General features: G+C 44.4%; 1 protein-coding gene across 1 annotated transcript; it reads left to right on the top strand.

Moving 5' to 3' along the window:
* The first annotated feature begins 3,351 nt into the window (after nt 1-3,351).
* On the top strand, nt 3,352-11,981 carry LOC137439350 (testis-expressed protein 11-like). The gene is made up of 6 exons (XM_078767976.1): nt 3,352-3,448; nt 3,696-3,842; nt 3,953-4,064; nt 9,303-9,423; nt 9,907-10,074; nt 11,708-11,981. The coding sequence occupies exons 1-6, from the start codon at nt 3,352-3,354 to the stop codon at nt 11,777-11,779; spliced, it is 717 nt and encodes a 238-aa protein (XP_078624102.1). The 3' UTR covers nt 11,780-11,981.
* Nucleotides 11,982-12,640: the final 659 nt, after the last annotated feature.

Genomic DNA, 12,640 nt, shown 5'->3' with positions numbered 1-12,640 from the left:
TGGATCTTCCTTCAAATTCCTCCAGCAGCATGAGATTTACTGAGGAGCCCATCAGCTGAGTGTTGTTCACAACACTGGACAAACTAAAGGCTCCTTGCAATGTTGGTTCTCATGCACTATCATAAATAATGAGTTACATACACCCTTATCATGGAGCAGGCTTTGTTTCCATTATATTGTCATGTAATGCCTTTACATCTCTTCTATATATGCATATTGTACATGTAGACCCAGGCAAAGCTGTAACACAATTGTTTGTACCCACATGCACTCACAGCATATGATACACTCCAGACATCCATAAAAGTGGGTGAGAATCTTGGTGATGATAAAGTGAATGATATCATCTGGTTCAAGAAGATTGGTGAGTATTTAAAAAAGTATGTTTCTCAAGATGTTTCCCCAACGTGGTACATGCCCAGCTATTCTTTATGTGTGTGTGTGTGTGTGTGTGTGTGTGTGTGTGTGTGGTTTTTTTTTTTCTAGCATGGAATATTGCTTTGTGCTGTGACTCATGGCCTCAGCTCATGCAAACTTGCTTTGAGCTTTCTTTGAAGGTATTTTTACATAAGCATCTCTTTTCAGTTTTGACATTTGTTTCCTTAAAAGAGAGCATTTGTCATTAACTTGTAACTACTGGATAGACAGGTTGATGGAAACTTGTTATTACATGTGTAATGGGTGTTAAAAGGAATTAGGTCACACCAGGCATAACATCTCATGCTGGTTATTTAAACATTTGCTGAAATTGATTGGTCTGATGTAAGATCATACTAAAACTAGAATGGCACTCAGTAGAGAGCATACCTCCACCTGGTGAACAGTTTACGTTTTGTATCCCACTGATAGGCCGGATCTGGATTCGGACCTGAACCAAAATCGAATCTGCTTGTTCTTGTCACCTAACCAACTCGTTCACCAAGTTTATTCAGAACTCGTCCATCTCTTTTTAAAATATTGTCGTGTGACTACCCGGTGTGGTGAACACCGTTGGGTAGCACGGATGACCAAACGAGCTTTAACACTCCGAGGCGTTCGGTTCAGTGGCGGAGTTAATACGCGTGGGGAGCAAACAGGGGTGAAGAGAAACCGGAGAGCTTACCTTAGCGGATCCCACCGGCAGTCCTCAAACCTGTAATAAATAAACTCACACGAAACGGAATTAAAATGTCCAAAAAAAACCGGTTTATTTAATAAAATGCCAGTAACAAGGAAACAACACGATAAAACTACATTCCTAAACAGGACGTCCCCACAGACAGACTCGAAAAACAGACGAAGGGAAAAAGAACTGGAAAATAAATGTGTTTGGGTATTTAGTGGGCTCTTAGCTCAACTTGGCCGGGGTGTCTCGTCAAGAATCGTTCAGGCCCTCCCCGAGCACTCAATCTGGACTCGGCTCTGGTGTTGGCGGGGAAAAAGGCCTCACTCGCCCTCGTTCACGAGGACGCGCTCTTTGGCGTGAAACAGGCCTTGCACGCGAAGCGAACGGCAGGCGTGCAGCCCGCTTTTCCATGCCGTGCTCGTCCACCCGTCCTCTGCATGGAAAACCACAGTTCCCGGGCCGCGGCTCTTCCTCCGCACAACCACCAGCAAGATGTCCCAACATGGCCGCTCACGATGAAGCTTCCCCGTGCAGAGAGCAACGCACAACCATCCGTTTATCACTTTTGGAGCGGGAAAGCGCAAAAGGGAACGTTCGCTCTCAATGCCCAGATGCCAGAAGTAAGAGGGGAACGAAGAGAAGATGCCAGTACACAACCGTTTACTGCCAGACCCAAACCGAGAAGGGAAAATGTCCGCCGTTCCAACCACTTTGTACATGCCGCTCTGATGTCATCCGTGCCTGCCTCCCAAATCAGCGAGTCCCTTCTTACTCGTCCTTTCTGCCAATCGAACCCTGGACCAATCACTGCTCCTCTGGGCACGGCTCTCGGCCTGCCCGTCCTGTGCTTACCAAGTTGGTGTAATTAGTGGTAGTACTTCATGCCTGAGTTTCCGGTTAGTTTTATTATTAACTAGTGTAGTTATTGGGCGATTTTGGCTCGTGTCTAGTGCGGTGCCAGGTGTCATAAGGAACAAAGGAGAAATTACAGAGGCATCAACACACAGGGGATTCATTTATCCATAATCCCTGAGCTAATTAACACACCCCACTCCTCTAATGTGGATGAAGACACACTTACACGACAGTCCGGTTTAATACAAATTCCCTACTTATTACTTTGGGTGGTTCTTCTTCTTCACTACAATCGGAGCACACTAATCTATGCATTCTACCTGGTTCTAAGGTAATCATTGTCTACCCCCTACAAACGTAACAATATAATGTTGTATATCGCTTTTCGCCCAATCTCTCAATGGTGAAGAGTCACTTCAAAAATTAAATAATTTTCGGATCCGAATCCATATTCAGATCTTCACCAAATTCGAAACGATTAGTCCTTGTCACACACCCAACCTCTCCACCAAGTTTCGTGCAAATCCATCCACAACTTTTTGAGATATCGTGCTATGTATCGTTTTTGGCCCTATCTCCCAATGGTGAAGAATCACATAAAAATTTCCACTAGCCGAATCCGGATCTTCACCAAAATCTAATCATTTCGTCCTTGTCACATACGCTACCTCTCTGGCCAATTTCGTCTGAATCCGTCCACAAAATTTTGAGATATCTTGTTCACAAACAGACAGACGGGGTGAAAACATAACCTCCTCCATCCAGCTTTGGTGGTGGAGGTAATGAGTTCTCTTACAAGGACCTTCAACACAGGAGGAAGCAATCAGACCCATCAATCCTGTGCAGAGGTTGCCAACCTATGGTTCTTATACTGGCTTTATTATTTTTATATCCTGAATGTCAAGCAAGGAAGTCACATGTACCATTTCTATAGTATTTGGTATAACTTGGCCTGTGTTCAAACCATCAATATCCCAAGCTCAGAGCGCACGCTCTAACCATTACTCTACCAGGTCTGATATCAAGATGTCTCAATATAATTAATCAGAACGACGTGAATATATATCAGGAAACACAATTTAATTATTCATCATCAATTAGTTTTCCCAGGCATTAAGGCGAGAAGATCTGGCGTCGCGACTTTCTGAGAAGACCTGTCTGGTGATGATGATGTCTTTCTGCCTGCAACAGGCTCGGAAAGTGTACACAATTGAAGAGCAGGTCGGGAGTGATTTTGTTTTTATTGCAGCAGTGATTTTCCTTCGTATGCTATTTCGTCTTCAGCTGTCAGAATTGTAAATGATTGGGGCTTTCATTGTGAGCTGCCATTGAGAAATGGATGACTAAAACAATGAGCGAGTAGAGTAGCTTGCGTTGCCCAGGAAAAGGAAATGTATTGGTATCATCAGGAAGCTCATCTGCAAAAAGTGCTGGAGTTGGTGTCAGCTTATAAAGAGGTGGATACCAGGCTTGGAACACTCAATAAAGGTGTGGCATTTATGGCAGGTTATATGTGGGATTTCAATTATGAAAAGATTGCCTCACTCATTGTTCCACACGCTCATCCATGTACTCCTCAAGCTCATCCTTGCTTTGTCTTTGGAAGTTAAGCTCACTTGTTTATTTTTCAATGATTAGTGGCAAATGATTTGATGTGAAGACCCAAAATACATTTACTTGAAGCTTTATTTCATTAAAATAACCATCTTGGATGCACATTATACACAACTACCAGAAACACAGCACGACCCCTCACTTGCCATCGTCCTGCTATACGAGTTTGAAGTGCGGGTCAAACTACCAGGCTGTTGTCCGGAAGGAACCCTTCAAGACATCTGTGAAATGCGTGGTCTGGAGCCTGCGATGTTAGAGACTGCTGCTGGTGAGTCTTCCCTCGTGTAGATAACCGCTGAAGACTATAATCCTCCTCGGATAACATTCCCAACTGAAATTGGCTCTGGGCATGTGTGCTTGTGTGTGATATCTCTGCAGCCCTTGCTACCGAAGGCCCAACCGACCATCCTGAGCTTACCAAGAAGGCTCTCTCTCAGGCCTTGTCGCTATACCTCAAGAGGGCTACCTTATCAGATTTCAAATGCTGCAGGTTTGGAGTTCGTTTTAATCTCGAGTAATCTCTGACATGCACATGCATCTGGTTTGTGTGTTTTTTCACAGATACTGTTCATCGTGTCTCTCTTGGATGCTTAATCTTGTAGTTTTGACTTATTACCTCCACCACTGAAGGTGGACAGAAGCAATGTTTTCACCCCTGTTTGTTTGTTTGACTGTTTGTCTGTGAGCAGGATATCCCAAAACGTTATGGACAGATTCAATCTAAACTTGGTGGACAGGTTGGGTGTGTGACAAGGACAAATTAATTTGATTTTGATGGAGATCCATATCTGGATACGAGGATTTTTAAAGTAATTCGTGACCATTAAGAGATAGGACCAAAAACGATTTAAAAAAATGCGCACACACACACACACACACACACACACACACACACACACACACACACACACACACACACACACACACACACACACACACACACACACACACACACACACACACACACTCTGGGGCAAAAAAAAAGAGCCAAGCTGTTTTTAAAATTTTGATCCATACATTAGCTCAGGTGTAAACAATCACCTTGAAAATCACACACCAACTTAATTGGCCTCCGCAGGTGTTAAATTGTAGTGATTCTAATTATTTCAGAATAAAATCAGCTGTTCCTGTAGGTTTTCTCTCAAGGGAAGTGCATTTCACAGCAAAGACTCAACGATGAGCACAAAGGAGCTTTCCAAAGACATCCGGGATAATGTTGTGGCAAGGCACAGATCAGGGGATGGATATAAAAATATTTCAAAGGCCTTGAATATCCCTTTGAGCACAAGCAAGACAATTATTAAGAAGTGGAAGGCGTTTGGTACCGAGACCCTGCCTAGATCAGGCCGTTCCTCCAAACTGGACGACCAAGCAAGGAGGAGACTGATCGGAGAGGCCACCAAGAGGCCAATGGCAACTGTGAAAGAGCTACAGGCCCTTATGGCAATGACTGGTTACTGTGTGCATGTGACATCAAGATCCCAATCACTCCACAAGTCTGTCCTGTACGGTAGGGTGGCAAGAAGGAAACAATTACTCAAAAAAGCCCACCTTGAGTCCTGTTTGAGGTATGCAAAAAAACCCACTCCGGAGATTCTGAAGCCATGCGACAAAAAGTTTTATGGTCTGACGAAACCAAGATGGAACTGTTTGGCCTAAATGCAAAACGTTATATTTGGCGCAAACCCAAAACAGCACATCACCCAAAGAACGCCATCCATACTTTGAAGCATGATGGTGGCACTTGGCAGCATCATGTTATGGGGATGTTTCTCATTAGCAGGGACTGGGGCAATTGTCAGGATAGAAAGGAAAATGTATGGAGCAAAATACAGAAAAATCGGAGAGGAAAACCTGCTACCCTCTGCAAGAAAGTTGAAATTGGGATGGAAGTTCACATTTCAGCATGAAAACAACAACAACAACATGCATTTTAAGGCCATTTTCCCTGCTAGAGCGGGGGTTAGCCTTGCGGTCCCCATGACAGTCTTCTCCATCTTGCCCTATTTTCTGCATCTCTCCTTGTTAACCCCCTTGCCTGCATTTCTTCTTCCACCATCTTTGGCAAAGTCTTTCTCGGTCTTCCCCGTCCTCTACTTCCTTCTACATTCATTTCCATCACTCTTCTCAACCAGTCACTTTCATCCTTCCTCAACACATGACCAAACCATCTCAACCTGTTCCTCTTCACAACATCAATCACAGGCTCTATTCCCATCATCTTTCGCAATTCATCATTTGTCTTCCTCTCTCTCAACGATACTCTGCACATCCATCGAACCATTCGCATTTCCACCCTTTCCAATCTTCGTTGCTGCTCTACGTTCATTACCCATGTCTCGCTCCCATAAATCATAACACTTCTCACACATGCAGCATACACCTTTCCCTTCAGCTTCAACGACACTCCCCTCATCATCAGCACGCCACTCAGTTCCCGAACCTTCCATGCACATCTCACTCTCGCAACCGTTGCCGAGTGTGATCCACCTTCTCCATTCAGCATGTCTCCGAGGTAGCAAAATGTTTTCACACCTTCCAGCTTCACGCCGTCTCCAAGATCCAACTCAACATTTCCTCCATCTGCAGCTCCCTCTGTGCACACCTTACATTTGAATGTAGCTGCCACACTGGTTAATGACCCTCTCAGACCACTACATTTTTGATGAACCAACTCAGCACACATTGTACATTGAATGGAGTTCACTCCGACACCCTTCCTGCACACAGCACAGGGCCACTTCCCAGTTCTTTCCACCTCACCACATGCTTTACCACTTGCCATCACCTTCGTCTTTCCGATATTCACCTTCAGACCTTTTGTCTCCATACATTCCTTCCACTTGTTCATCTTTTCCTTCAGTCCATCCATACTTTCCGCAATCAACACCAGATCATCTGCATACAACAACTCCCATGGTAAACCCTCCTTTACGTTCTGAGCCAGCACCTCCATCACAGCTACAAATAGTAGTGGACTTAGTACTGACCCCTGATGCACTCCCACCTTCACCTCAAACTCACCACTGTTCCCATCCTTCGTCCTTACAGCTGTGCGCGCTCTTTTGTACATTGCCATCACTACTCTGATCAACCATTCCTCCACTCCTAACTTCCTCATTGCCCATGTCAATACTTTGCGTGGAACCCTATCGAATGCTTTCTCCAGATCAATAAACCCAAGAAACAACTTCTTCCTCTTCTCCATGTACTTCTCCTGCAACTGCCTCACAATAAAAAGCGCGTCTGTCGTTCCTCTTCCTGGCATGAATCCAAACTGCATTTCGTCGATCTTCACTTTCTTCCTTATCCTCCTCTCCAACACCCTTTCGAATACCTTCATTCCATGCTCCAATAACTTTATCGCTCGGTACGAGCCACACTCCAGAGGGTCACCTTTCCCCTTGTATAGAGGGACGAGGGTACTCAGTTCCCAATCCACTGGAATGCGGCCTTATTTCACCACCAGATTGCAGATCTCTGTCATTCTCTTCACACCCCAATTTCCCACTGCCTTCAACATATCTCTCACAACTCCCGTCGGCCCTCCCGCTTTTCTACCCTTCATTGCTTTTATCGCTTCCTCAACTTCCTCCTCGGTTATCTTCTCTGCCGGTCCTAAAACTGGGTTACTCTCGATGTTGCCATCCCATTCATTCTCTGCATTCAACAGTATTTCCATATATCTCTTCCATCTTCCTTTAATTCCATCTGGGTCCACAACGATTTGTCCCACTTCATCCTTCAAGCAACTCCCCCGTCACCTCACACCTCTCTTTCGCTATCTGCTTTGCAATCCTGAATACCGCTCTCTGACCCTCTTCCAAATCCAAGCGTTCTCCGAACATTTTCCTACATGCCTCCTGCGCCTTTGCTACCACTTTCTTTGCAGCCTTCTTGACTGCCTTATAACTTTCATGCTCTGCCTTTTCTGCCCCCATACCCTTCGCCTTCTGCCACTCCTTGAACTTCTTCCTCTTCTCGTCAACCTTCTTTCCAACTTCATCATCCCACCACCATGTTTCCGAGTGCCTCGGTGGTCCTTTTGTCCATCCACATACCTCACCAACGGCTCCCAACAGACTATCTTTCATTGACATTCAACCACTTTCAAGCTCAACCACATCATCCTCGACCATACTCAGCCTCTCTTTTAATGCCTCCCTCACTGTCACCTCTTTCAAACTCCACACCTTCATTCTCGGTTGGTACTTCACCCGCCGAGCGCTCCTCGCACCTTTCACCCTTATGTCGCAGACAACCAAGTGGTGCTGTCAAACAGCCTCCTCCCCCGGGATCACCTTTGTGTCCCGGAGGTGCCCCCTATCTCGCCTACGCGCACCAGCAGGTAGTCAACGGTTGTCGTCGACCCACCTGACGTGTATGTAACAAGCTTATTATCCCCTTTCTGGAACTGAGTATTACAAATCAACAAATCAGCTCCATCAGCAAACTCCAAAATCCTTTCACCCTCTCCATTTCTCACACCATATCCGTAACCCACATGAACTCTCTCAAACCCGTCCATACTCCTTCCCACCTGTCCATTTAGGTCTCCTCCTACCACAACAACTTCCTCATCTTTCACGTTTGCCATCAGCTTCTCTATAGCACACCAGAACTTGTCCTTCTCTTCATCGCTCCGACCAGCCTGCGGAGCATATCCCGAGATGATGTTCACCAAGAGCTTTCCAATCATCATTTTCACCATCATCAACCTTTCACTCACTCTAGTCACACTCACCACACTGTCTACAAACTCCTCAGAAAACAGGACACGAACACCTTTCACGCCCTCCGGGTACCCATGCCACACAAACTTGTATTTCTGTCCCTGCCTACCCTTCACCATTCTCACACCACTTCCCTTCCATCTCGTCTCCTGCACACAACATATGTCCACTCTTCTTCTGACCAATACTTCCACCACTTCTCCTGATCTCCCTGTCATTGTCCCTACATTCCATGTCCCAAACCTCAGAAACCCGGTCTCCACGTCGGGCATCAGATGTTTCGTCGTCATAAATGGAATTATTTCCACCCTTGCTTCGATCGGGTTCCCCACCTTGAGTTTTGACGAGGGGGAGTGGGGTCCCCCACCGGGTACTTCGGGCTGTACCCTGCCCATATGTAGTCGTAATTGTCATGGTTCTCTTTTTGAGGCAATATTTTTATGGCCGGATGCCCTTCCTGACGCCAGCCCCTTTAGTCGCCTCTTACGGTGTACCGTGCAGGGATACGGTGTCCCTATTCTAAAGTGGGGTACACACCGGTAAGAGAGGGAGATGAATGGTTAGCAAATAATGCCTAGGCAGAAGTGTGATGACATAGTTGGGTACAGTCACGCACATGGAATTACCACAAAAGCACAAAATATATGCACGAGTTTGACACAGAAACAAATACACAGGAAGAGGAATGTTGCAGGTAACAATCTGTAACAGTTGGACAAAACAAATATTGGAATAGTGCACTTAGGTCAGGTCATCTCTCTGGGCAGAAGGAAAAAATTGTGTTTACTTGTGGAGGTTGCCAGGAGAAGAAACTTTTTACCTTGTTAATTTTGCAGTCTCACATGCAAGCTTCACACTAAGTGGTATGACCTTCATCAACTTCCAAACTACCCATCTGCTCGATAAACATCTTCATACATCTTATGTTGAGTTGCAGTTGACCAAATACATGAAACATGATGTATCAATAATTGGTGTTTGTTTGGGTGCATCAGTTCAGTGTTGCAGCGCCTGGTCGAGCTGTGTTTGCCCAACAGCGCACCACTGACCAACCCACACCTCACTGACCAGGCCTGGCTGCACTATCAGAACATTCTGCTGTTACTATCTGAACAGGTGCTTCATTCTCTGCCCTACAATTTGTACCATAAATGTATTGGCCCCTATAGGGTGTGGGGTGAGGGTAGGAGGAAATGGAAGTGGATGTGGGGAGGTGGAAAGTAAAAAAAAAAAAAAAAATTACGGGGGTCAGGAACAAATCCATGCAAGAAGAAATAGCCAATCTAGGTGTAACATGTAAGTGGGTGAGGGGTGTCGGGCAGGGGGGGCGGGGGGGGGCATGTGAAGTGAAGGGATAAGTTGTAAAACATAAAATTAGAAGGAAAAGAGGTTTGACGAAATAGTCTGTAAGGAAGTGTGTGCATTTACTTTACATGTGCTGTAGATAGATGGCCTAATATAGAACTTGTATTTTATGATCCATGGTAATTCATAAGCAACGTTTAAAAGTTGGTGCTTTTCATGATGTGCAGAGGATATGAGTTCATCATATTTGCATTGATAACCACATTATTTAAATTCCCACCTTTTGTACTCCAGCCTGATGCCTTTCTTGAGCCTACTGTGCTGTGGTTCCTGACCCGGGCTTGGAACTGCGGTGTGGCATTGGCTGCCGGCCACTGCTGGGACGATGCAGAGCGCTGGTGCAGCTTAGCCCTGCAGATTGCGCCATATCTTTCATCCCTTTGTCCACTCTACCAGACCAAGGTCAGGCCTTTTCTTTGGTGGAGTGAAATTAATGTTTCCTTTGCAAAAATTATATGCCAAGTCTCTTTATTTGTGTATAACCAAAAAATGTTTTGCCTGATCACCAAACTTTGTATATGCGCTCGGGGTATATGTGAGCATGTCATGGGCGCAATTAAAATTGGTTTCTAATCCCTGGAGGGTGGGGGAGATGACCCAGACAAAAGGAAACGTAACATATGCATATTAGTCCAGGTGAAATTTGAATATAAAGGAGGGGGAGGAGTGGATGTGCAACTACAATTTTTATAAAGAGGAGAGAGTATGGAGTGCAACTATACACACTGATTCGCTCTCTGACATTGACACCATAATTGACACCATAATTCGCTCTCTGAGGGAAGCGGGTATTTGCTAGTCATAATAAATAAATAAAATTCCTAGAATTTTGATTCCAAAGGGAGAGTTAAACTTGAATGGAGACTTTATCACTTTTCTATTCACCATTGCATGTCATTGAAATACAAGCTAGAGCTTAGTCAATAGTGTGCCATCGCAAATTCTCCTTCTTCCCACTTAATGCAAAATTGAAAGATGGCAAAAGGTTCCACCAGGAATGACCCAATTATCAAATTTTGAGTTAAAAAAAAAACTTCTGTTTTGACCCCCCATGAACTGAAGTCCCCACTTCTTGGGGCATGAACCGGGGGTCAAATCCAAAAAATCGCTACATGTCTCATACATTCCCCAATGCTGATTGCATATACAAAGTTTCATTTAAAAATGTTTTAAAATGTGCCCACAATTGCAGTTTTGGTGTTTGACCTTTTGACCCGACACCGGGGCCCCAGGGGGGCGGCGCCAAAAATGATACTGCTGTCACACCTTCTTGCAATGTGGTGATGATAATTATATATACCTGTCAGCAATGGGTGTGGCTGAAACAGCCAAATCCACTAATTAGAAGGGGTGTCTGCATACTTTTGGTACTTTTGGTAGTGTGTGTGTGTATATATATATATATATATATATATATATTTCATGACTGCAAATTTTATAAAACACTTTTTCCAATAAAAGCACATTTGGTGCTAAATACACAAACAGTGCCCTTATAATGGCATCTTTGTTGGGCTCTGTGTGGATTTCCCTGATGGGGTGGCCACCTTAGAGTTGATTGTCAGGGTCCATACTGCTGAAATAAATGACACCAGCCTTTTACAGCAGGCGGTGTCCACTTAACCCAAAAATCGGGTTTTGTCACCCACACCCTCCGGGTATTAAGAGGAGGTAGCGTGACGGACAAAGAGATGGATGGAGCTGACAATATTCCCCCATTTTATTTTTTTAAGCATGGGGATAACAAAAGCATGAGCAGACAGGTATTTAGGCAAAATAACAAGAAGTTTAGAAAATGTCATGCAATTTGCTATTTTTCTGCATGTTCTCAAGCTCTTTTTGCAGCTTGCATAAATATCACATGTCGGACAAGGAAATAAGGAGGCGTCAAAGTAATTTTACATTAATTATGACAGTAGACAGAGGGCAAATCAACACAATAAATGAGATGATAACTTTGGGAATGTGTTGATGTGGCAACACCAAAGGTGCTGACCTGAGATAGCATATTTACTGCTATTTTCGCCTCCGACAGCTCACTTCCTTGCACGAGCAGATTTTGAAAAGGATGGACGAGATGGGAAGGCATCAAAAGCATGAATTGTAGAGTGAATGACCACATATACAAGTCGTCGAATACAGTGGTCTTATGTTTTGCACCATGGAGTTGTAGGACAGGATGTCCTTTTTTTCATTGCACAGTTAATTTGATGATATTCTTGTTGATATTCCTCAGCTGTTACTATTATGCTGTTTGCTGAAGTTTGGTATTAAACAATTTACAATGTGGAATAAATATTGAAACTTCGAATTAGTCATACCAGTGAGATTACGCTTCACTACCCCAGGGATCAGCATCCAGGTTCTTTCTTCAGATACCTTAGGTGTGGTTCAGGGCCTTTATCCATATTTATCCATATTTATCCATCAACAATACAGCTGCTATTCTCATCCCTGCCACTTGTACATCTCACTCTACATTTACCACTCTATGCTCTTTATTTCCGACAATCATTTGCATTATTATCTGATTTGATCTCATCAACTCATCGTCAAAATCACAACAAGAACTTCCTTCAGACTCCTTTTCCTCCAAACTTTCACTTTCCTCTTCTGAAAACACCATGATGTACCATCTCTCTCTCTCTCTCTCTCTGTCTCTCTCTGTCTCTCTGTCTCTCTCTCGCTCTGTCTCTCTGTCTCTCTCTCTCTCTGTCTCTCTCTCTGTATTTCTTAGTTAACAACCCTTCGTTCTCACCCCATCATTGTTGATTATGTGAAGTCCATGGTCCTCCCTGCTATCGTTTACCATTTGGAACCCCTTTTTCTCATACCTTCACACTTGACAGCTGAAGTGGGCTCATTCTCCCGTGAGTCCCAATAAACTCGCCATCTCCCGGGTTGGTCTCATGACAGTCCTCGCCTGGTACTTCCATGAGCCTGCGGATTAAACGCTTGCACAAAACAT

Source organism: Myxine glutinosa, chromosome 14 (genome assembly GCF_964187855.1).
Source record: "Myxine glutinosa chromosome 14, kmMyxGlut1.1, whole genome shotgun sequence".
Lineage (NCBI taxonomy): Eukaryota > Metazoa > Chordata > Myxini > Myxiniformes > Myxinidae > Myxine > Myxine glutinosa.
Note: the sequence above shows the minus strand (reverse complement) of the source record. Positions and strands in the feature narration are given on the sequence as shown.

Coding starts and splice junctions, on each gene's coding strand:
- LOC137439350 (XM_078767976.1), top strand. CDS start 3,352: ATGTATTGGTATCATCAGGAAGCTCATCTGCAAAAAGTGCTGGAGTTG. Junction 3,843..3,952: donor GATGTTAGAGACTGCTGCTG/GTGAGTCTTCCC, acceptor ATATCTCTGCAG/CCCTTGCTACCGAAGGCCCA. Junction 10,075..11,707: donor GTCCACTCTACCAGACCAAG/GTCAGGCCTTTT, acceptor CGCCTCCGACAG/CTCACTTCCTTGCACGAGCA.